At 42.8% G+C, this 25,528-nt stretch overlaps 3 protein-coding genes across 4 annotated transcripts; all 3 read left to right on the forward strand.

The window, feature by feature from the left end:
* Positions 1-3,048: 3,048 nt before the first annotated feature.
* On the forward strand, positions 3,049-5,110 carry LOC143825885 (olfactory receptor 6C75-like). Of its 2 annotated transcripts, XM_077314283.1 has the most exons (3): positions 3,049-3,951; positions 4,018-4,032; positions 4,789-5,110. In XM_077314283.1, the coding sequence occupies exons 1-3, from the start codon at positions 3,049-3,051 to the stop codon at positions 4,915-4,917; spliced, it is 1,047 nt and encodes a 348-aa protein (XP_077170398.1). In that variant the 3' UTR covers positions 4,918-5,110. The 2 variants fall into 2 exon arrangements, with proteins under 2 accessions (XP_077170398.1, XP_077170399.1); XM_077314284.1 differs by having other exon boundaries at positions 3,049-4,907.
* Positions 5,111-9,632: 4,522 nt separating this feature from the next.
* Positions 9,633-10,571, forward strand: LOC143826249 (olfactory receptor 6N1-like). The gene has a single exon (XM_077314953.1). The coding sequence runs from the start codon at positions 9,633-9,635 to the stop codon at positions 10,569-10,571; it is 939 nt and encodes a 312-aa protein (XP_077171068.1).
* A 1,522-nt stretch (positions 10,572-12,093) lies between these two features.
* Positions 12,094-24,708, forward strand: LOC143825332 (vomeronasal type-2 receptor 26-like). The gene is made up of 7 exons (XM_077313358.1): positions 12,094-12,132; positions 12,288-12,484; positions 14,540-14,831; positions 15,760-16,560; positions 21,281-21,508; positions 22,591-22,717; positions 23,798-24,708. Exons 1-7 carry the CDS (start codon positions 12,094-12,096, stop codon positions 24,706-24,708), a joined length of 2,595 nt encoding a protein of 864 aa, XP_077169473.1.
* Positions 24,709-25,528: the final 820 nt, after the last annotated feature.

The following is a 25,528-nucleotide window of genomic DNA, read 5'->3' on the forward strand; positions in this document are numbered from 1 at the left end:
ACAGTAACTATACAGGTAACACAGTTCATAATTGTAATATAACGATAATACTAATCAACAATTGAACCAGGGATGCCTGTCGACACTGTGTCAGGCCGGCCAGAAGAGGCATGGCAGAGGGTGAGTGGGAGAAGCGTATGTGGTAGCATGAGCACACCCAATATGCTGGTGGGTGTGCGGGCACCTATTTAAGGCACCATGAGGCCCAAGCTCTCCCTCTTTGCCCGCCACAACCACTGGAGCTGCACCCCTCCCACCCTGTCCCTACTGTTATAGCATTGTTACCGTTTGGAGTTTGAGTTTCAATCATCACAGTGGTTTAAGAGGGCTCAAGACCAAGACCAGTAGTCAGGGGCTCCAGTTTGCATACTGGCACTACCTGGAACTTGGGGATCTCCATAAGAGACTGGCATATAATGAGTTTGTTCTACCCATCTGGGAGGCCAGGGGCTCGTGGCTAGGCAAACTGAGTTATGACAGAAAAAGGTGAGTGCCTCCTTGGCCCCATTGGTCACCTCCCACAGAGGGGAATCCAAAGGCAAGGGGCCTGCTCTCCCAGCTCGGAAAAGAGTGGGTCCCATGGCTCCTATGGACCCCCAAATTGAGCAGCCAGATGGCTGTGGGGTTCATACATAATGTTTCTCATGCTGGACCCACTCTCTGATGGAGTTGGGAGTTGTTAATAAAAGCTGTGATTCTGTTAATACCAAAGCATGGTGTCACATCTTATTTTGGCCAAAACATGCCCAACTGACAATCAAACAACATTATAAAATGGTAGAACACTGAGGAGAACATTGAATCAACTTGTACTGAAGGCCCAGTGAGTTGGGAGGGTCTGCTGTGATTGTCGTAGGTGGAGGAAGGCTTGGGAACCAATGGGAAGCAGTGGTTCAGGTCAACCTCAACCAAATGCCTGGCAGAGGAGCTCCCTTTTGCAGAACCCACGGAACTGTTCAAGTTACATCAGGGCCATGATCTCCCCTGGGAGCTCATTCCAACAGGTGGGGTCCAGGATAGAGAAAGCTCTGCCCCTGGTTGAGGTCAATTGGGCTTCCTTGGGGCCAGGGACCATCAGGAGGTTTGGAGGCAGAGGAGAGCAAGCCTTCCTGAGAGGTGTAGGCAGAAAGGTGATCCCTCAGGTGTACTGGGCCCAGACAACATATGGCCTTAAAGGTAATAACCAAAACCTTAAGCTTGATCAGGAATTTAACCAGAAGCCACGCAGCTGCTGGAGGATAGGCTGGATGTGGAGCCTCCAAGGTGTTTCTGTTAGGACCCTGGCAGCTATGTTCTGGACCAGTTGTAGTTTCCAGATCAAGGATAAGGACAGGCCAGTGTAGAACAAGTTTCAGAAGCATGGATCACTATGGCTAGATGTTCTGGGGCCAAGTAGGGTGCCAGTAGGTTGGCTTGGGGAAGGTGGCAAAATACCAGCCGTGCTACCGACATGATCTGAGCCTCCATGGAAAGGGAGGCATCAAGGATCACCCCAAGGTTCTCAGCAGAGTACACCATTGATAGCTGTATTCCATTCAGATTGGGTAAGTGCACTTCCTGTCTTAGACCTTTCCTGCCCAACCACAGGACCTCCATCTTTGAAGGCCTGATAGTGCTGTCCTAACCAAGCAGTATTATCAAGGCTCTCTCAGCCTCACCCTCATCACAGGGTGTCTGTTGTGGGGAGAGGAAGGGAAGGTGATTATAAGCCACTTAGAGACTCCTGGTTGGAAAAAGGGACATGTAAAAACCAACTCTTCAGTTTTTCTGTTGGGGATAATGAGAGGAACAGGACATCTTTGACCACTGAAGATCATAATGGAAGGGAATTTGGAAGGACTGAGTGAAATAGATGATGAAATCTGAACTTCTAGCACAGTCCTCTTATACAAAACAAAACTTATCGTATTGTACTTTGTGTTATCATTCTCTACTTAATTTAGTCCCTGAAGTGATGATCACAGTCTCTTGAGAATGGTTCTATGAAACATTTTCACATTTTATAAAATCCACCACAAGGATACATTCCATTTAAACAACATTGGGTATCTCTCTGTTCTTAAAACAACCTAATATTATTAACGCAGGAAGCTACATTTTAAAATGATATATGTGAGGAAATGACATAGTAGGATGGGATACCAGCAGAGAAAGGGTTTCTGAGAAAGCTCCTTATGAAGGTACAGAAAAACCAAATTGTGTTCTTTTAATACACCTCTCAAGTCTTTCAGAAGACTAGGAGAAATTAAGCCCATCTCCAAATCAATGCAGGTTTAGAATAGTTAAGAATATCACAAAGCTTTGTTGCAGTTGAAGATATTTTGTAGGAAGATGAGGGCTAGAATAGGAGGAAATACTTTAGCCAAAGATTCATTGTTGGCTAAAGCTCGGGGGTTTCCTAACTTGAATATTCTTACAAAATAGTTCCTCCCCTCTCTTTACCCCTCATATTCCAACAGCTCAGACAGCAGAACTGAAATCAGTCCACTTCAATCAATAAAAGATGTCAACTGAAACATCTGTAAGTTTTCTCTTTTTCAATGCTGCTTAAGTGTAGTTCACCCTCTCGGCATGTGGACTATGCATGCCATCTCTCTTTTCATCTATGTTCTATCATCTCAAAAAGTGATGTCTTTTCTTACACCAACTACTGAATTGTATCAGAAGCAGGTCCCATTCTATTTGCATACCTCATGGTCAAAGATACAGGTACCTAAGATTCTGGAACAAAATTCTCCCTATTCTGCCTCTGTGAACTGTTGGATATAAAATATCATTATGCTTGCTCTGCATTGGTTTCTCTTGCTGTTCTCCATATGTATACTCCAATCTTCTGTTTGCCTGTTCTATTCCTTCTCTTCTCTTCCTCCTTCACTTTTTTCCAAGAAGGTAGCAAGATCCAATAAGAGAAATGTAAGGTATTCCCTTAAAAAATGATTCTTTAACAACGTTCAAATGGACTATTCTCTGTTAATACATTTCTTCTCTATTTCTTGATATGCTATGAATTATTTTCACCATATCAGTGCAGAAACTCCTGGAGCAACGATGGAAAACCAGTCTTTTATTACAGAATTCATCCTACTTGATTTCCCTCAATTTCACCAGCAGGAGTGCCTCCTGGGCATTTTCCTTCTTGCTTCCTACCTCCTTACCTTAGCAGGGAACACAATGATCATCACTGTTGTTATTTACAACCATCACCTGCACACCCCTATGTACTTCTTTCTGTGGAACCTTTCTTGCTTGGAGATCCTCATTACAACTTCAATAGTGCCTAAAGTACTGGTGAGCCTCTTACTAGGTTACAAAACCATATCCTACCCAGCATGCATTGCCCAGTGCTATTTCTTCTTCTTTTTGGGAAGCAGTGACTTTGCCCTGTTGGCTGTCATGGCATTTGATCGGTACATGGCTATCTGCAACCCACTGCACTATGCCACAGTCATGAGTTCTCAGCTTTGTCTCTGGCTAGTAGTGGGTTCTTGTGCTGCTGGCTTTTTAGCCACAATCCTCCCCACCATCCTGGTTGCACAACTACCATTCTGCCATGCCAACAGTATTGACCACTTTTTCTGTGACAGTGTGGCCTTGGTGAAACTCGCATGCACTGACACCAGCCTGGTGGAGCTGGCAAGCTTCTTCTCCTCCACAGCCGTTCTGCTGGGATCTTTCATTCTCACCATGATGTCCTACACCTACATAATCAGAACCATTCTCAAGATCCCATCTGCTTCAGGACGTCACAAGGCTTTTTCCACCTGCTCCTCACATTTCATCGTTGTAAGTCTTGGATACGGCAGCTGCATCTTCATGTACGTACGGCCTTCTGGAAGCGACCCTTCTGTTAATAAGATGGTTTCCTTGGTCAACACGGTCTTGACCCCTTTGCTAAGCCCATTCATCTTCACGCTGAGGAACCAGCAAGTGAAAGATGCTGTAAAGGCAATTGTCATCAGGCATGCAAATTATTCAAAGAATAATTTAAAACTGGGCTATGGCTAGGAAAGGGGCAAGGTGAAACAAGTGATTGCAATGAATGGAATGAAATAAGCTTATACCCAGAACAAAATGTTATTGGTCTTAAAGGGGCCACTGGACTCAAACCTTGCTTTCAAGGTTCATTCATGTTTTGTATGATAGACAGCTGTTTAAGTAGGCATGTGTTATTTTCAGTTACTTGAAGAATGTAGCAGAGGGAGAAGTAAAGCAGAGGATCTAGAATACTGATCCCTAACAGGGCACTGAGGTACCAGAATGTTTATTATATGGCTCATGGCAACAAGTTGCTTCTTCCCCAGATTAGTACAATTGGAATAGGGATCAGTGCAGAAGTTCCCATGACAGCTTTAGGTTTGAGGAAATGTTCATTCAGAAATAGGTGCCTCTTGAAATGAGAGGATGGGTGGCTTTCAAATATGTTGGGAAGGTGCCCATGGCAACTGTCTTGTGATTGGTCCAGTCTCCCTGGAAATCATTGTGTGCTGGTGTCCATTACCCTATCTCAAAATCCCAAGAGTGCCCACAAGCTCATCATGGTGGTGGTCTCCTCAGCATTAGAATGTCATATATACATGTAAGGACAAAAAGGTACCTCTTAATTATTTGGAATTCAGAAACAAAGGGAGGATGCAAATGAAAATATTGCAGTGTACATTCAACTTTTAACAGGCATCTTTAGGCTCACAGAAGGGGGTGGGAGGAGGTTTAAGAAAGGAAGAAAAATCCTCATTTATCTTTCCTACTCTCTGAAAATATTCTTAGACTGTTCTATATAATGCCAAAGAGTTCAGCTTGAATAAATATTGGCTTAGGTCTGCTCAGCAATACTTCCTGAACATCCTTCCCATAAGAACATCCTTCTCTGTCCAAAAGCCACCAATGAAAGTTGACAGAATGTTGAAATTTGGGTTTTAAAGAGAACAGCTATTGAAAATTACAGATAGGATGCAATGGAGCAAAAAATGAGGATTTATGACTGGATGGAACTGTGCGGAACAGCTGCTTAGAGCAAGCTGTGAATAGTAAATTTGCAACTAAAGGATTCCGTTTCTAAAAATAGGACCATTGGAAAGTTCAATGGAATTGAATGTTGCTACTTATACTTTCCTCAGTGTTTTGTTCAAATCATAAATAAAATTTTTTACCTCTGTTGATTAACTCCATGGGCTATGTTTCTGAGGAAACTAAACAAATGCACACACAATTTTTCTATTTTAGGCTATATGCATGTATTGTAGGATATTAATAAATGATGGAAATTAGTGATTGGAACATCATTTGAGCCCCAGCTGAAATAGCTATGTGAGTGAGGGCTGATTATTAATAATTTCAAACCTAAGGTCCTCTTTCACATTCCTGGAGACATCCACATAATCAGAGAGAGAAGTTTAAGAAGGTGGTAGGCTCTCTGTGACCAATTCCACCTGGGGAGAAAAGGCCAGGTGTCATGAACCCCTCGTTCCTGCCCAGGATCCCCTATTCTTCTCCCCAATACTTCCCAGGGCTCCCGCCCGATTCTGGCATCTCCATGGGTCTCAGAGATGCTGTCCTCTTGCTGTCAGCTTGCATTTCAAAGGCCTCCCCGGGTTTCCACAGCACCTTGCTATCTCCCTTCTTCAAGGCTGCCTTCTCCAGAGTCCAAAACAACAGATGGGGAAATTGCTTTAACACCACTCCATATCAAAGGACGCTGTGATCCAACTTTCCTTTGTGAATGCCCAAACTTTCCAACTTTCCTGTGTGAATTCCCACCAAAGTTGGTTTCTTGCCTTACCCCTTTCCCACAGCCCAGGTATATAGGTCCTGCCACCCCCTACTACAGTGTCGCTGTCAAAACTTGCTGTCTGTGAGCATATGCAATGTGTGGACTTTACTTTGCTGACTTTTCCAAATAAAGACTTCTCACTTAAAGCTTCCCACTGAAGCCCAATGGTGATGACTTTGGCATGAGTTTGTGAGGTCCCCAACTGCTTGGTTCCTGACACCAGGCTGGTGCTCATATGGCAGTGGGGCTAACACATGATATCAACGCTGGCTCACCCCCCTCTCGCCCTGGCCCGCTTTAGGCCCTTCTGGGGCCCATGGCAAGGGAATGTGGATATATTTGTGTTTCCTTATTTGCCACGGGTTCCATCAATGGCGAGGCTAGAACAGGCCTGTGTAGAAGTGCCCAACTCCTCTCCACCTATGATATCCCAGCAATTCTGGTTCCTGTCTGTCTGTCTATGGTGTCCCAGCAGGGACAAAACATACTCCATTATAAAAATGTTGAACAACGCAAGGCCCAAAATATATCCCAGAGGCACTCTACCCGACACTCCTCTCCAAGAGGATGACAAACCATTAACAAACACCCGTTGGGTTCAATCTGTCAATCAGTTGACTGGTATGTTAGTATAGGGCCAAATGACCATGCGACTCGATGACTTGGCATAAACAAGGCCACAGCTTTTAATAACCAAACTGAACCAAGGGTTGACCAGGCACGAGATATAGAATAATCCCCGTGCAGCCATCTGGCTGCTAACACAGGCTCAAGGGGTGCCCTGGGTCAGCCATCCTCCCAGCCTGGAGGAAGGATCTCTTGCCCCTTGAAGCCCTCACCCGGGAAGAGGCCAGTGATAGCTGTCGGGCGTCCACCTCGTTCAACCATCCCTGCCTCCTGGCTCCGAGCCCCTGGCCTTCCCAGCCAGGCTAGGCCGCGCTCGGTTTTTGCTGATCTCTTATAGAGACCCCCTCCTCAAGGACCAGTATGCAAACTGGTCCCTGCACCAAAATATTTAATCTCGTGCCCCTATTCCACAGCTGTGACGAATAAAGAACAAAGAACTATCCAACGTGGGAGGGCGGGTGTCTGTCCTCCGGCTCTCTTCCAGTGGCAATAATGGCATCCCCGAGCACAAAGCACTTCTTAAAAGCACCTGGTTCCGCCTTTCTTGCTGCTGCTGGCACGCACGCTAGCATGCATGCTGGCGTCCCTCGGCCGAAGCAGTAGCGTCCCTTTGGCCCGCCTCCCAACCGCGTCAACTGCAGCCTTTGTTCAGCCACTCTTTATTGATCCACCTAATAATAATAAGATCCATACTGTATTTTACCAACTTGTTGACAAGAATATCATCAGGGACCTTGTCAAAAGCTTTATTGAAATAAAAATAAAATATATCCACAGTATTTCACTGACCCAGCAGAGTAGTAATTTTCTCACAAAAAATATTAGTTAGAAACGACTTTTTCTTCAGAATGCTGTGCTGACTCATAGCCATCTGCTCTAGTTACTCAAGGACTAAATGTTTGATGATTTGCTCTAAAATATTGCCAAGTATAGATGTCAAGCTAACAGGTTTGTAGTTTCCTGGATCTTCCATTTCTCCCCTCTTTTCCCCATCCTTGATCTCATCCTTTGACTTGGCAAGGGCCACCAGGTTAGCATTCAGCATTCCTTGGGGTAGGTCTGCATACAAACAAGCAAACACGTACACCATCTGTACTGGCTATGGAAACAAATCAGGCATCCCAAAATATATGGAAGTTATACCAAAGGAAAACAAAAGAAGCTAAAGAAACCCAATCAAGTCCCCAGTTTCCCAGACAATAGAAACAATAATAATGTTTATCTTTTCTCAAACCTCTTGCATTGTGATATTTATCATGTATAAAAAACTTCACATATACATTAATATTCTCACTGCAAATTGTCTTTTCCTATAATTGTTTAAACAACAAACACTATTTAAAAATGATCATACGGATTACATATAATTTAAATGAGAATCTGATAAATTAGATCTCCTGAGTTGGTGTGAAATCTCTAAGGAAATCTAAGAAAATGCTACTGAAGGAGCACCAGATTCTATATTTAAAAGGAGAAGCATCATTAGCACTGCTTCTAATATTAGAAGTATAGTCCACAAAATTGCTTTCAAATGTGAATGTCCATGATCGGTGAATGTCTAATTTGAAAAAAATGACCACTTGCCTTGAGAATGGACATTGTGATCCTTTTCATTTTCATTTCAGGCAAGAAGGTTTATTTCTGTAGAACAGAAGTTAGATACAAGAGTAGCTGACCTGGAAAATGGCTAGAAATCATTTTACATTTCTCACATTTTTTTTCTTTCAAAAATAGCCCTTCTTGATCGAAATGAAATGTGCTTTCAGATGCCTGACTTGGAAGTATGTGTAAGTTCAGTCTTCAGGAAGCCACTGAGCAAGAAATGATGATCCTCCTGTAAATAACTCTAAAATGCAAGTAGGTATGATTATTGTTGGTTTTGTCCAAGCCTGTGGAAAATGGTGTTTGACTAACCTGTAAAAATGGAGTTCAGACAAAAGAGAACAGAAGCATTCACTGAAGTTAATAAAAATTGAGTGCCACCCTACCCTCCAATGCCAAAGATAAAATGCACATGTTTGTGGTATTTGAGATAAGCTGGATTCTTTATTTTTTTTTCCCTTCCATCTCAAAGTGGACCGTTTATGCACTGGAGGTTTCATTCCGGGCTGCAGGCTGGAGTTTTAGTCATGGCACGTTGCTCCAAATCTTCCTGCACCCACACGGGGAAGCACTTGACCTGGTGCACCTTATCCACCCCCTATCTGGGCTCCTGATAGGGGGTGGGCCAGTGAAGTTCCCAGTGCATAAACGGTCATGTAAGCAATCATCTACAAGAAGTGAAATATTCACACTAATATGGGCCCATTGCCAGCCTTTCTTTCTCTCTCTTTTTTGGTGGTGGGAGAAAGTGTAAAGCTCACAGTTTCATAGTCATGGCCTCATGGTTGTTGAAGCAAGGTTAAGGGGGGCTGAGGGCTAGTCATTTGAACTCCTTTGTGAAATGCTTTAGTAATTCTGTTCAAGTGACAAGCAGAGGAGACCAGTTTTTAATTTGTAAAATAAAAATCAGAATACATAAACATACATAAACATTCTAAAGGTTTTCTACCTCAGGCATCAAAATGGCATTTAAAAAATCTGCCTTCAGATCATGGCCATATTATAGCAACCCGTGGTTTTTCCAAGACAAGAGATGTTCAGAGGTGATTTTCCATTGCTTGCCTCTGCACAGCAACCATGGTATTCCTTAGCAGTCTTCCACACAAATACTGAACACAGCTGATTCTGCTTAGATTCTGAGATCTGACAAGGTCAGGCTACCATTTGCTATTCAGTGAATGCTACAATACTTAAAATGTGGAATAATACTGATAGTATGCAAATCAGTGGATTGAAACCTACCAGCTTTTTTACTCAGTCTTACTTAATTATCCTCTTTTCTCTTCCAAATGACTTTTGTTCATCACCAGCTGCCCAGTTTCTTTGGTGGTCAAAGAGGACCCTCCTCTATTTTAAGGCATTTTTAACCACCCCAAGCTATGGGGTGGGTAAACTTGCTCAAGTTGTATCCTAGAAAAGTGAATGTTGATGTTATGTGTCACCCATTAGGAATCGTTATATGAAATAAGGCTATGCCTTTTCTTTTACCATTTATAGGCTGTTGCCATTTTGTGACAGCTGCAGTTTATGATGCTTATTAGTAAAATGACATTATGCCTATGAAAAGAAGAAATAATTGATGAGTAATTTATCAAACTTATATTTTCTCTCTCTTTTAATCTCCTAAAATACAGGAATGTTGTCAGAAAACCAAACTTCTATACGCGAATTCGTTCTCGTTGGTTTCTCCAACCCTTCAGAAGTTCAGATTTTTCTCCTCATACTCTTCCTGCTGGCCTACGTACTGACCATATGTGGAAACATCATAATCATCACTATTGTCCAGCTCCATCAACAGCTCCACACCCCCATGTACTTATTCCTCAGCCACTTGTCCTTGATTGAGATTGGGCATATGACTAACACCACCCCCAAGATGCTGGTGGACTTCTTAAAAGAGGAAAAATTTATTAGCTTTGTGGGTTGCTTTACACAACTTTATTTCAACCTCTTCCTGGGACTGACAGAAAACTTCCTACTAGTACTCATGGCTTATGACCGCTACTTAGCCATTTGTATCCCTCTGAATTACACCACTCGAATGAATTCAAGAACATGCAGAAATTTGTCTGTTGCATGCTGGGTTGGAGGACTGCTGGTACCAATATCACCAACTATTATGCTCTGTAGGCTGCCATTTTGTGGACCCAATAGAATCAACCATTTCTTCTGTGACCTAGCTCCAGTGCTGACTCTTCCATGTGGGAATAAGTCGTTCACTGAATTTTTCTTCTTTTTGTTCATTAGTTCGATGGTGATTGGTTGCTTCTCCTTGATAGTGGTGTCTTATGTTAACATCATTGTTGCCATATTGAGGATGTCATCTGCTGGAGGAAGGCAAAAAGCTTTTTCAACTTGTAGTGCCCATCTGATTGTCGTGTCCATATATTATGGTTCAGTCATGTATATGTATGTCAGGCCTTCAGAAAGGGGCATCCGCGATTCAGACAAAGTTGTATCTGTCTTTTATTGTGTGGTGACGCCATTTCTGAACCCTTTCATCTACAGCCTGAGGAACAGCAAGGTCCATGAAACATTCAAATTAATGATTGCTAAGACAAAAGTTTTAATCTAATTACTCTCTTTTTCATTTCTTTATTTCTCCCCCTCTTGTGCCTCTTGTGGCGCAGAGTGGTAAGGCAGCCGCCTGAAAGCTTTGCCCATGAGGTTGGGAGTTCGATCCCAGCAGCCGGCTCAAGGTTGACTCAGCCTTCCATCCTTCCGAGGTCGGTAAAATGAGTAAACGGTCATGACTGGGGAAGGCACTGGCAAACCACCCCGTATTGAGTCTGCCATGAAAACGCTAGAGGGCATCACCCCAAGGGTCAGACATGACTCGGTGCTTGCACAGGAGATACCTTTACCTTTACCTTATTTCTCCCCCCCCCCCCTGCTCTTCTTCTAGGTGACTCATTTTCTCATCCCCAGCAGCTTTGTGGAGTTCACCAGGTGTGGAAATAGCAACTGTATAAATATTTCTTAGTGAACTTCCAGGCAGAGTGGAGATTGAAACTTGGGCCTTTGGGATCATTGGATTCGATAGTGACTATGAATAAAGGCAGAAAAGAAAAAGAATTTAGTCTCAGCTTTAAAAGGAACTTTTCCAAATTCTTATGAACAGATTTTTCTCTAGCATTTCAGCTTTCCAGCGACTGGCAGAAATTAGCATTGGGAATTAGTCTGCCCTACAATTCCAAATGTGACAGTCTATTTCTTGGCTATCATTGGTGGCCTGAGCTCTTCATTGCAATGGTAAATCTCTTGGGGTTTTACGAGACTTTACAAGGACACGTCTGTATTGGATCTAGCAGTTTAACAATGTTATTCAAACTGCAGCTTGCTGTGGCCCTTGGCAGTCCTGAACATTACTGTTTTCATAAACATTCTACAAAGGAACATTGTTTTCAATATTTTTTGTAACAAAAAATTAGCCATTGTAATAAAATAAAGTTCATAAAATGTTCTAGAATGCAATCGTCATAGTTTTTACTAAGGCCTTAGCATTTCTTGCTTAGTTTCAGATCAGTTATGGCTCTTTAGCCCATGAACTGACTGGTAAGATTTAGAATCCATTTTTTTTAACCTGATGATCCCAAACCAGAATTTTCAGTTAACAGAGAGAAGTCTGTCTGTCTGTCTGTCTGTCTGTCTGTCTGTCTGTCTGTCTGTCTGTCTGTCCGTCTATCCATCCATCCATCCATCCATCTATCCATCCATCCATCCATCCATCCATCCATCCATCCATCCATCCATCCATCCATCCATCCATCCATCCATCCATCCATCCCATCCATCCCATCCATCAGATTTTTATACCGCCCTTCCATTATGGCTCAGGATGGTTTACATATAACATCTTCTCAGCCTCACCCACCTCACATTATACATACTAAGTTGGTAGAAAGCTTTTTTTTAAATAAAAAATTGCAACTGTATTAACTGACTTCTCCAGAAGTAACTCCAAGTTTCTTAATTGCATTGGCAAAAATCTCTATTAAATCATCATAAATACACTTTTTTTTTCAGTAGAATTACTGCTTTCTACAGACTGACAAGAACTGGCCTTGGGGAGTTAGATCTGCCTTGCAATTACCACAATGATGATTACAGAACAAGACTTGACCTCCCTTGCAACAGTAATAACAAAATGCACTAAATGACTATATGAAGAAAACAAGTTGTTAGGCACAAGTCTTTAAAAACATGGTTCTGAAGAGTGGCTTTCTTTTGACGAATCTTGATGAGAAAGTGGCTTAGTCAATAAATGGCTTTATTTCTACTCTTGTTGCAGTTTCTTCTCCTGCCGTCCTCTGTATGCAAAATAGATGGAGATAAGAATTACATGATAGCCAAACTCTTTGATAACGAGCACGAATACTACTCTTCAGGGGACCTTATCATAGGAGGGGTCTTCTCCCACATAATATACATATTTGAGCAGGATGATTTCAAGCAATCCCCTAAGCCAAATTATAAGCATTTAATGTCGTAAGTATGTGGTTTTGTTTCACGGATTACATGGGGCCAATTTCCCCCCCCCCCATATATTTTCAGAATCACAGAATCATAGAGTTGGATACATGTTGAACAGTATTTAATACATGTGGAATAGTTCATTGTGAAACAGCTTGCTTCTTAAATATAGGGAATTCAAGGAAGTTTAGCGGTATTGATTTTCTGCTTGAAACTTCATACAGGGCTCTTAGAAGGTGCATAGCAATTCCAAAACTTTAATAAAAAGCATCTGAGACTTACTATGGCCACTCGTTTATGCCTGTGGAGGGCTGGCTGGGGGTGGACGTGACCACCCCAGCAGCCTGTGGGCCGGGCAAGCTGCCGGCATGCAGAACACATGGTGTCAGCATGAGCCAGGACCCGTGGCACCCATAAAAAACGCCATGTGTGTGGGTCCTGGGACTCTTGTCCCTGGATGCCATGGAGACCAGCATTCCTCCAACCCACCCTATGTCAATGTGAATACAGTGTTCTGTGTCTTGAGGGGTTGTTTTATTGTCAATAATTCATCGCAGTTGTAGGTTTGCATGGGATGGAGCCTGGTAGCAGGGAGTCCTGTGGGTGATCAGACTCCATTAGGTTTGGGCCTCCCTATGAGACTGCATGTAAATGAGCATGGCTGACCCTGCTGGGTGGCCAGAGGCTCATTTGACAGTCAGCCAGGGGATAGCCAAATGAGGTGGGCATCTGTTGGCTCCCCCACATAGGTTGCTTCCCTTAGTGGCTGACTTCAGTAGGCTATGGGATCTGCTCTCCTGGCTGGGAATGGTGCAGATCCTCAGGGTGCCTCTGGACCCTGTGGTTTTTTGGTGCAGTCAGCTGACTGCTAGTTCAGGCATTCTTTCCCATGCTGTGCCAACTCTCCCGTGGGGAGGTAATAAAACTGTGGCCATGTTTATACCCAGCATTGTTTATACTCAGCATTGTTGCATCCTGTCTTATTGCAGCCTAAATGCCCTCCTGAAAGTTAACCAAATCTACATTGCATTTAAGAGATTATATAGTTGTTGTGTGGTCAGATATTTCAGAGAGATTGCATGGATATGCATATTTCTCCCCCAAGCTCCCAAAAGAGAGGAGAAGGATATCTCATATTTACAGGAGTCTAAAATTCAATTCTTCATTTCATGTAATCTATCAGATGGTGTTATATGGCCTTAAGGATGTTAAGGTGTTATATGGCCTTAAGGATATTGCAGAGGGACTAGGTGAATATATATTTCCTTCAAAAATTATTTAAAAGGCTGAAAAGTGGTGCTAGTTGTACCAATATTCCAGGTGTCCATCCAAAGAATGAAAATGTGGAAGGGTTTGAAATTCTTGTTAGAGAGGGGAGGCATGAAGCTTTGTCTGACTTTCTTTATCTGGAAATAGCAGCCCTGAGTATGTTCAGGAACAACCCATTCTCTGTAGGACCATGGACTTATTTTTATGCTTAACTGAACTGGAAATCAGAAATAAGTGTCAACAAGTGCCAAGTTCTTGGTATCTTGATAAGCCCTCCCCATTCTGAAGTGCATGTCTTTGCATAGGAAAGAGGCAATGAGGAGTGTAGGAGCCCTAAAGGTAACAGCAGCTCTTAACCACTAGTATAAGCCTGAGTGAAAAGGGTCTTGATAAAGTTCATAATAGGGTGAGTCTTCCCCAAATCCTTCCATGCTGAAATAACATCATCTGGTATTGGAGCAGCAGGCCACATGGCTCAGTGGTAGAGCACCTGCCTTGCATGCAGAGAGCTGCAATCCCTGGACTCAATTAGTAGGGGACATGAAAACTTCGACCCAAGTCTCCAGAGATCCACTACAAGTATGAGTATCATAGAATCATAGAATCATAGAGTTGGAAGGGGCCATACAGGCCATAGAATCATAGAATCATAGAATCATAAAGTTGGAAGGGGCCATAATGGCCATCTAGTCTAACCCCCTGCTCAATGCAGGATCAGCCCAAAGCATCCTAAAGCAATATCCTTATTTTTTTATATACTTTTTATAACATGACATTGTTCTATATGCCTCTTTATTACAGATTCATGCGTAAGAATTACCAGCACGATCTGGCTTTATTGTTTGCAGTAAAGGAAATCAATGAGAATTCTGAACTCCTGCCCAATATCACCTTAGGATTCCACATAATGGAAAATTATTTCAATACTAAGATCACTTATCTGAATGTCATGAATTTACTTTCCACCCAGCATGCCAGAATCCCTAATTATAAATGTGGCAGACAGGACCATCTCTTGGCTGTGATTGGGGGACTGAGCTCTGCAACCTCTAGTGCAATGGCAACTGTCTTGGGTCTCTACAAGATTCCACAGGTAACTGTTGTCCTAGATCAATATATAATTTTTTTTAATTGTTTGAAAACCGTATGGTATCTTTACTCATTTTACAACCTGCATTGAAGAATAAACTCTTGACATATCTAGCCTTTTGTCATAAACCATGGTAAATCTCCCCAAAATAGGCAAACCCAGAGCTTTGGCAAAAAAAAAAAATCTCAGTAGTTTATTACAGAAGAGAACTAACACCATCACAGGACTCCTGCAATACTAAAGATAAAAGTAATAGGGATCAAAAGGCAATTATAGAGGCAAATGCTTCTTACACCTACACACAATTCAGGATCACACAGGAGGGTTCTTATCTTCAAATAAAAGCATTGTTTACACCAACACCTCTAGGTGAGAAAGAAATAGCCAAAATATGGGAACAGGAAGGCAGGGGGGTTGAGTGGAGCAATTCTCCATGGAGACCTCTAGCACTGTTGTCAAGCAATTCATGGCAGGAGCCAGTGGCTACCTGATACCTTTTCAGAAACCTTGTTCAAAGAAAATTTATTTTCCATATTCTTTAATGAAAGCTTGAAAACTGTAATAGAATCATAGAGTTGGAAGGGGCCATACAGGCCATCTAGTCCAACCCCCTGCTCAACACAGGATCAGCCCAAAACATCCTAAAGCATCCAAGAAAACTGTGTATCCAACCTTTGCTTGAAGACTGCCAGTGAGGGGGAGCTCACCACCTCCTTAAGCAGCCTATTACATTGCTGAACTACTCTGACTGTGAATTTTTTTCCTGATATCTAGCCTATATCATTGTACTTGTAGTTTAAACCCACTACTGCACGTCCTTTCCTCTGCAGCCAACGGAAACAGGATCCTGCCCTCCATTTGTTAATGGAGCAAATCTCATCCAATGTTACAGAATGCAGTAATCTTAGCTGCATTGCTTGTTTATTTTCAGATCAGCCATGGCTCTTTGGCCCGTGAACTGAGTGATAAGGTTCAATATCCCATTTTTTACCGGATGATCCCAAACCAGGATCTTCAGTTATCAGGGATTGTACAATTACTTCTACATTTTCAGTGGACTTGGATTGGGCTCATAGTTTTCGATGACAGAAATGGGGACACTTTTTTGCAGACTATTACTCCAGTGTTCACAAGGAATGTGATCTGCACTGCCTTCACACTTAGAATTCCTTACATGAAATTTGGTTCCCATGATAATGGATTGAAGGAAACCATTGACTCTTTAACCCAGGGCATTGTCAATGTCATTCTCATCTATGGAGATTCTCAAAGTTCTTTATATATCCCATCCATCCCAAGTGGGAAGATCTGGATCTCAACAGCCCAGTGGGACTTTACAGCTGAATACGTTTCAGATAAGTTCCATGGTGCTTTGTCCTTTACTATCCATTCAAAAAAGCTGCCCAAATTTCAGGAATTTCTCCAGAACCTCCAATTACATGAAAGAGATAGCGTTATCCAAAGACTTTGGGAACTGATATTTCGGTGTTGGAAAACAGTATATTCAAAAACACATCAAATGATTGGTAGCTCTAAATGCACTGGCCTGGAGAGTCTAGAGGAACTACCTGGAAATGTGTTTGAATTGGAAATATCTTTTTATAGCTACACTGTTTATAATGCTGTATATGCAGTGGCACATGTTTTGCATGCCATGTATTCATCAAGCTCCGGACATAAAGCTGTGCAGAATGGAAGCAGGCTGAGTGCTTGGAACATACAGCCCTGGGAGGTAATGATGTTCTCCTTCACAAAATATTGCATTTTCCTAATATTGCTGTGAATAATAAAATGGACTAACGAACACATCTGTAAACAGCCCGTGGCGCCACGGGCGCCACGGACTGAATAAAAGAGTAAGGGGTAGTGGGGAGGAGTTAGGGCGGGACCGGTCCGGGATAAAAACTCAGAGGGGCCAATCAGGAGCCGCGAAGCGGCTCCTGATTGGCCCCTCCGAGTGTCAATCCCGCCCCAAGCAGCCCAGGGAATATGGCGGAGCGGCCTCGCAGCGTCGGCCGGCAGAAGGCTCCAGAGAGCCTTGGCTGGGGGGTGGTCCGGGAAGCCTTCTCTCGGCCGGCGGAGCGGCCTTGCAGCCCCTTCCCCGGGTCTCGGGGAGCATTTTAAAACTGTGCTGCCGCCTTAAAAACCTCTCCGAGACCCGGGGAAGCCGAGCCGCGCCTTCCCCGGGTCTCGGAGAGCATTTTAAAACTCTGCTGCCGCCTTAAAAACCTCTCCGAGACCCGGGGAAGCCGAGCCGCGCCTTCCCCGGGTCTCGGAGAGCATTTTAGAACTGTGCTGCCGCCTTAAAAACCTCTCCGAGACCCGGGGAAGCCGAGCCGCGCCTTCCCCGGGTCTCGGAGAGCATTTTAGAACTGTGCTGCCGCCTTAAAAACCTCTCCGAGACCCGGGGAAGCCGAGCCGCGCCTTCCCCGGGTCTCGGACAGCATTTTAAAACTCTGCTGCCGCCTTAAAAACCTCTCCGAGACCCGGGGAAGCCGAGCCGCGCCTTCCCCGGGTCTCGGAGAGCATTTTAAAACTCTGCTGCCGCCTTAAAAACCTCTCCGAGACCCGGGGAAGGCGTGGATCGCCTTTCCCAGGGCTCGGAGACCTTCTTAAAACTGCGCTGCCACTTTAAAAAGCTCTTCGAGCCCTGGGGAGGGCGTGGATCGGCTTCCCCGGGCCTCGGAGACGTTCTTAAAACGGCTCTCTGCAAGGCAGCGTGACTCCAGCAACTTCTGATGAGGCATTTGACCAGATTGCCCACCAAGTAGCAGGGAGCTGTTGTCGTTGTTCCTTATTTGTTCTGCAATCACCTCTTTAGCATTGCCTGCTTTCCCAGCTGCACACAAACACAGTGGATGCCAGAAAGAACAAGGTAAGAAGAGAATTGGGACAGGGATTTTTCCTTTGGCAAAAATAAAAATACAAAATACCCCCTAACTCAGTGAGGCATTTCCATGGGGTGAATGAGACACAGCAGCTGCTCTTTATGCCCTGTTAAGCTCAGTTAACACCAATATAGAGTTCGTGTTGAAGTACTGAATGACGAGTAGGATAACTTTCAATTTGATTAACAACACGTATCACTCATTGTTTGGATAAAAGGCAATTACCACGATATCTAATACAACAGAAGTTGCTTTTTTTGTGGATTACTAAAGCTGTATAATGGAGCTACCCACATATGGCTTTGTGGATAGATCAAAGGGTGGGGGGAGCCTTGAAAATGGCTTGATAAGTACTGAAAATGTTTGTGGAATGTTGAGAACAATTCAGTGTCCATTAAAACAAAAAAGAAAGTGGAAAAATTTCCATATGAAGCCTCAGAAAGAATTCAACTTCCCTACCACCTTCATGATTCTTCATCACTATATATCTGATAATTACGTGGCTGGTCCTTATGATAAGAAAGCCACCCACAAACCAGATGAAGATTTCTACTTATTAGGAGATTTCAATGTTTCAAAAACAGGCACAGTTTCATTATGTCATATTTCCCCCCCCTTTAGTTAATTTTACAAAGCATATTCTCAGAAATTTTCAAGTCATACTCTTACATATAAAGTGAAATTCAGCCTTCATACATAACAACCAGACTCAAACGTCAGGCCACCGCCGCCAAAAGCCCAGGACTCCAGCAAGGACTGCAGGTAGTCCCCCCCCCCCAATACCCACTCTCACTCCTGGGGGCTGCTAGCGCCCATTGCATTTCAGACTGCAATGGGCTATATTTCTAGTGAATAATATAATATCGTATCTATTAAGAGAGGGCTCAGGAGGCAAGTTTCCTCCAGGACAGACTAGACAGGCATTCTGATTTTATTTGGTGGGTGGGCAGTCATCGGCACATGAAATTGGGGTCACTGTGAGTGGGTAGATAGTTGTGAGTTTCCTGCATTGTGCAGGGACTTGAACTAGATGACCTTTCAACTCCATGATTCTAGAAGGAGAACTATAATGAATCTTGGTTGGTTTCACATATGCTTTGCTATTTTCCTGTTTAGTCTAAAGTTCTCTTTGTGGAGAACAAATAGGCTTACAAACAGCCCTGTAATATCAGGGTCTGGAACGCTATTTGATGGATGGATGGGATCAGATTGTAGCTATAGTAATGATAATGTTTTAAGCTTCCAGTTGAGTTGATGATTGAATTGCAGTAGAGACCCAAAGGGGCCGACATCATTCTCCATTTTATTGCCTCAACAACCCTGCCAGGTAGGTTAGTCTGAGAGTGTGTGGCTGGCCATAGGTCACCCAGCATGTTTCCCTAGAAGAACAGGGATTCAGGTTTCCCAGATCCTTGTTTAGCAGTGGAAACTCTACCCAACACTGTCCCTTCCACTGGATTAACTAAAACTGGGAGGGATTCAGAGGTGGATCTATGGAAAACAAAACCTATAGCAAGCCCTGAAATTTCACCCCTGGCCAAACATCTGACACATACCTGAGGTGAAAGAAGAGAAGGTGGCACTGCTGTTGGGTTCCCTTGCAAACCCAGAGAGGTTCTCTCTATGGCCTATTATGCACGGCTGCTGAAACGGCGGCATGGAGAACGAGGAGGAGGAAGAAGTGAAGCAAACCGATTACGCACGGGATGGAACACAACGGCGGCAAAACCCAGAGTATCCGATTATGCACGCGGATACTCCGGAGCCACTTCTGGTTGCGCCCTTGTCCCAGGAAGCTCCACTTTCTTCCACATCTCGCTAACGTGGCTTTTTCGGCGGCATACATTGACTCTGCGCCCGGTTGCTGCCCGCGGTGTGCATAATTGGTGATTTTAGCCGCCGCCATTCCACCCCAAATGTGGACTTTCCACTCCATGCATAATGGGCCTATGGCAGTTCAAGAACAGTGTGCCTTGGGACCCATGGACTGGCTGCAGGGACCTATGTCTCACCCAGTCAAAAGGTGGTGAACCATCTCAGACATGGCATGCTTGTGTTGTCTATGAGGGAATGGTTTCCTCAAATCAGTATTTAGGGGATGCATCTACAAGAGTCAGGGATCTGCACCCCGGGGGAAGGGAACATTCAGTAAAGAAGGAAGTGGGATGGAGGGAGGCTGTTTATTCCTCTTAGGTTGGAAGGACAGGGGTGCCCATAAGTGGATCTCCTGGATCTTAGTCTATCACTCTTACACAATATACCTCTTTTCTCCACTCATAATATTTGGATAACAGAGACATATGGGGAGAGGAAGGGGTACAGCATTCAGAAAACCCCACTATTTTTTTTTTGGAGTCACATTCAATCACCTTCAGATCTGAGCATGACTCAAGATAGGGTTCTAGGGTTGTTGTGTTGCTTTGGGTAGGGAAGGAAGGCAGAAGGACTTAGCCATTGCCATTAAAATGCCCAAAACGTTCAAGAGGAAATAGAACTTTGTGCACTTTTTATAAGAACTATAGGTTTGCAAATTTCATATAAATTACTTTTGAACTATGGTGTTATGACTTTTAGTCTTAAACTCATTCAACGGTTTTCATTGTACTGGTCTAAATAACTGCAAATAAAGTGTTGAATAGGTGTGTGTGTGGGGGGGCGGTCTTTTTTCTCTGGGCAAGTGGCCAGTTCCTTCTCTCCTCTTTCTTTCCCCTTTCCCCAGCTCTTCTGAAGTAAAAAACTACCCCCCCACACACACACACAAGCACACACACTTGACTGCCAAACCTGGAAAGAAAGACCACCAAGGAATTCCAAGAGTCTTGATGTGGAGGCAAGCAATGGCAAACCACTTCTGAACATAGTTTGAGTCAAGTGGCACCTTTAAGAGCAACAATATTTTATTCTAGGTATAAGCTCCAGAAGAGCCCGGGGAAGGGCAAAGAAGTAACTGGCACTTGGGAAATGGAAGAGGAGTTCCCTGCCTCATTTGACTGCAGTAGATCCTCCTTTCCAACTCAACAAGGTGGCTGGGTGTGATTATTGCATTTCTACCTCCATTTGTGAAACTCCTAAGAAGAGAGTGGCATCCCCAGCCTTCACAAACCCATTTTCTGGGCTAGCTTCTTCCTGAGGCCATAGCTGCAAAGGACCTTGTGGTATCCCCCCCCCAATGGCGCACCAATGGTTCGCACCCCATTTGCCCCCTCCCTAAATACATGACTGGACATATTCAACCAGTATTTCAGAGTCATAAAAGGAGAAAGGAATTCACTTTCATCACTAAAAAAGCTATAGTAGGGCCTAGTCTGCACACATGAGATAATGCACTTTCAATGCACTTTAGAAGTAGATTTTCCTGTTCTGCACATTGAAAGTGCATTATCTATTGTATGCAGACTAGGCCTAGGTCACCAGACTGATACATATAAATGGTGTCATAAGGAGAGGAGCAAAACAGTGGGCTCAATCCTACCCATCAGTATTTCTTTGCACCTGACCATCTTGTCACCAACATGACCATCATGATCTAATTTGTAATCTTTATGATGTTCTCATTTCATCTAGCTTCATCCTTATTTGAAAAATGTCCGATTTAACAATAATGCTGGGCAGGAAGTGTTTTTTAATGAGAATGGAGACCTGGAAGCAAGTTTTGATATTATAAACTGGGTCATGTTACGAAATAGCACTTTTGAGAAAGTGAAAGTTGGGAAAATGGATCCTGAGGCTCCTTCTGGCCAAGAGTTTAGCATAAATGAGACAGTCATTCAATGGCCAAAGAGATTTAACCAGGTAAGTCTCGAGTATGGAGTGGCCCATTCTATAACATTTGGAAAAGGCCAATCATTGTACTGAAATTCCATATTTGTATGCAGCCTTAAACACCAAATATCATAACAACATGACCTCAAAATCCCAATATTTGCAATGTTCTTTCCATTATCTGCATGTCACTATTTTTTGAGTTTCCGTTTTTGAAAAAAATACATGGTCAACATCCTCCCACTCAGTTTCCCAATCCTGTTGGATCATATCCCACTGATGGTTTTTGTTAAAACATGTAAGGGGTACATTAAGAGAACATCTTGTGGAATGGTTAAAAGATGGAATGAAATCCATCTCTCCATCATTAAAAAAAAACTACTTAGAAGAAAGCTTTGTGTGAAAAGTAATAGAAGAATGTCATACAGTCACATTTATTGGAAGGGAATCATAGGATCCAATCCTATATAAAACAAAATATTTATTCATTCTACAATCTTGGGTTTAGTTCAAAATAATTCTGTTTGATTAATGATGAAGGCTCTCTATGGAAATAACATGTTCCAAGATTCTTGTGTTGCAAGAAGGCTTCTTCGTTGGTGGAACAGAATCATAAGATCCAGTCTTTTGACTTTAACACTGCTTTTACTTGGAAGGGGATCCAACCCTACTTCAGACAAGTTTAGGAATACATTGCAATTGCCAGAATGTTCCTGTATCTTATCCCTTGCTGTCAGATTTGATCTGACACAATACATTATGATGCAGGATCTTACAATTTCAGCTGTAATGCTGCAGGAAATGAGAATCCAGTATGAATTTACTCCTTCTGTATCACTTATGGATTGGTTGAGGCTATCACTGGAGAGATTCTACATCCATGCCAGCAATAAACATCAAATAGAAAGGGGGAACTTTTAATAAGTAACTTCAATGGCCAATTTTGAGGATGGTCAGCAAATTCCACTCAAAGATGTTTCTCCAGAAGTGCTTCTTTGGAATGAAAAATTGCCATTGTTTGAGGCTAACCATCACTGAGGCAAAACAACAGACAACTAAACCAGTATGTAGATGCCTTTATATGTGAATGTTCTTCTCATGTTTATGCTTAGACAATACCACATTCCACTTGCACTGAAAACTGCTATCCAGGTTACAATAAGATAATTGAGGAGGGAGATGCCATTTGTTGCTATAGTTGTTCCCAATGTCCAGAAGGAGCAGTTGCGAACAAACCAGGTCAGTTCCCTTTACAGATATATAAAAAATGTATAAGGAAACAGTAGTATACAATACAATAACATTTATTGTGTATAGCCAAAGGCCATTACAAAACATAATTAAAAACAATATGGTACAAATACAAATAAAACTATATTTCTCCAATATTGCATACATAAAATTGTAGTCAAGGGCTACTGAGTTACAATTTAAAAAAAACCATGGTGTATCAAGGTGGGGATACCTGTAAAAAAGCTTTGGCTCGGATCTTCCTTGCGGCCAGAGCGAAAAGTGCCACCCTATATGAAATATAGGGGTCGACATCTGATAACAGATAGGTGACTTTATCAAAATCAGAACTGGGCTGTGAGTTTGGTAGTAACTTGGCAAGGAATTTGCTGGAAACAGGAGTATATTTAAATGTGGATTGTTGTTCATATATGATAAACAGAGATAACATTCAAGAACACTTGATTTTTGTACCTCACTTTTAACTTCCCAGCAGGCATGCAGTCTGAAGCTTTGCTCATGAGGCTGGGAGTTCGATCCCAGCAGCCGGATCAAGGTTGACTCAGCCTTCCATCCTTCTGAGGTCGGTAAAATGAGTACCCAGCTTGCTGGGGGGTAAACGGTAACGACTGGGGAAGGCACTGGCAAACCACCCCATATTGAGTCTGCCATGAAAACGCTAGAGGGCGTCACCCCAAGGGTCGGACATGACTCGGTGCTTGCACAGGGGATACCTTTACCTTTTTTTACCTTTTAACTTTCCATAAGATTCTCAAAGTGACGTCCAATCACCTTCCCTTCCTCTCCCTACAACAGACACCCTGTGAAGGAGGTGAGGCTGAGAGAGCTCTGACAAGCAGGATCATAATCACTAATCATGCTTCAAATTCTTGAATATGTTTGCATGTGTCCAACTCACAAACAGACAACTCATCAGTATCAAAGAGCAAGCAAAATATTTCACTGTATTGTACTATAGATGAATAGCAGCTTTTCAACATAACATGGTTATTTATGCAACTATTTCCATGAAAAAGGAGAGTTCAGGGGGGAGATGTCATTGTGAAATATCATGTCTATGGCTTTCAGATTCAAAGGCATGCAACCAGTGCCCGGATGACCAGTATCCTAACAAGCAAAGAGATGACTGCATTCCTAAAATAATAACATTCCTCTCCTATACTGATCCATTAGGAAGAGTTTTGGCTACGTTCGCTATCCTTTTTTTCTGCAGCACTCTTTGGGTTCTAGGGGTTTTTACAAAGCACCGGCAAACGCCAATAGTCAAAGCCAACAATAAAGGCCTGACATACATGCTCCTCATTTCCCTCCTCCTTTGTTTTCTCTGCTCCTTACTATTCATTGGATGGCCTGGAAAGGTGATCTGTCTTCTTCAACAAATAGCTTTTGGCATCGTCTTTGCTGTTGCTGGATCCTGTGTACTGGCCAAAACCATCACTGTTGTTTTGGCTTTCATGGCAAGAAAACCAAACAGCAAGATGAAAGGATGGTTGGGAAAGAGACTGTCATGTGTCATTGTCCTCTCCTGCTCTCTTGTCCAAGTGGGCATCTCTGGGGTTTGGCTGGGGACTTCTCCTCCTTTTCCGGAGCTGGACATGCACTCACAGCCTGGACAAATTGTAGTGCAATGTAATGAAGGTTCAGTCACCATGTTTTATGCAGTCCTGGTTTATATGGGTCTTTTATCCCTTGCCAGTTTTGTTGTTGCTTTTCTTGCTAGAAAACTGCCTGACACTTTTAATGAAGCCAAATTTATTACTTTCAGTATGATGGTGTTTTGCAGTGTTTGGGTGTCTTTTGTACCAACCTACCTATGCACCAAAGGAAAATACATGGTGGCTGTGGAGATTTTCTCTATCTTGGTCTCCAGTGGTAGCTTACTGGGTTTCATTTTTCTTCCTAAGTGCTACATTATTGTTTTAAGACCTGATTTGAACAGCAAGAAACAGTTTATAAGAAAAGGAATGTACAGAAAATGATTTCTCATTGATTGATTGAAGGGTTTCTCTTGTAGAATGTCCATGGTTTTGCGTATAGTTATGTGAATGAGGTATTTTTGTGACAATTTCTTTTCCTCAAACTTTGGGACAAGACCATTTCAATCTTTACTCTTTCTGTATGCATCAGTGGCATTCACAATTAGAATAAAATAGTTAAACATTTGCAGTGGATGAAATATTCTGGGACAGAATGATCATTAGTCATGCCATCGTTGTTGGTTTAGTCAAAACTTTGGCAATGTTCCTTACCAAAGATATAATATGCATATTTTTTTTTCCTGTTTGATATTTCTCACAGCACCACTGGTCGATCACAGTACCAAACAGATAAATATTGATAGTCACTTCTTCAGGTACAAACTATATTAACCTTTAGCAATAAACACTCTGAATGTGGAGGTATTTCAGATGGAAAAGCCATGCTTTTCATGGCAATTCCCACTTAGTATAATAATTAGTGTTTTTTTTCCTATAAATTGACATGTCCAGAGAGTTTTCGAAGCAGTCACATACGGTATGCATTGTTGTAATCTTTCTGGATAATATCATTGACCAGGTCTGTTTTCTCCAACAATGATTATAACTGTTCATTTATTTATTTATTACTAAATTTATATCCTGCCTCTCCTGACAAGTCAGCTCAGGGTGGCTTACAGAATAAAATGGGCCCAATTGCCCTATCACAATAAAACAGTAAAATCAAGAAACAAAACCCTCCCCATTTTACCAATAAAAACAGTATCCAACAACAAGATGGCAGGCAAAATCCAACTACCTCCCAATAACTCCTCCTGCTGCC

This window comes from Paroedura picta, chromosome 16, assembly GCF_049243985.1.
Source record: "Paroedura picta isolate Pp20150507F chromosome 16, Ppicta_v3.0, whole genome shotgun sequence".
NCBI classification, from domain to species: domain Eukaryota; kingdom Metazoa; phylum Chordata; class Lepidosauria; order Squamata; family Gekkonidae; genus Paroedura; species Paroedura picta.

What these genes read in the sequence shown, in the direction of transcription:
- LOC143826249 (XM_077314953.1), top strand. Translation starts at nt 9,633, where the DNA reads ATGTTGTCAGAAAACCAAACTTCTATACGCGAATTCGTTCTCGTTGGT.
- LOC143825332 (XM_077313358.1), top strand. Translation starts at nt 12,094, where the DNA reads ATGATGATTACAGAACAAGACTTGACCTCCCTTGCAACA. An exon ending in AATTATAAGCATTTAATGTC is followed by an intron (nt 12,485 to 14,539) that starts GTAAGTATGTGG and finishes TCTTTATTACAG; the next exon opens with ATTCATGCGTAAGAATTACC. An exon ending in AGCAGTTGCGAACAAACCAG is followed by an intron (nt 22,718 to 23,797) that starts GTCAGTTCCCTT and finishes TATGGCTTTCAG; the next exon opens with ATTCAAAGGCATGCAACCAG.
- LOC143825885 (XM_077314283.1), top strand. Translation starts at nt 3,049, where the DNA reads ATGGAAAACCAGTCTTTTATTACAGAATTCATCCTACTTGATTTCCCT.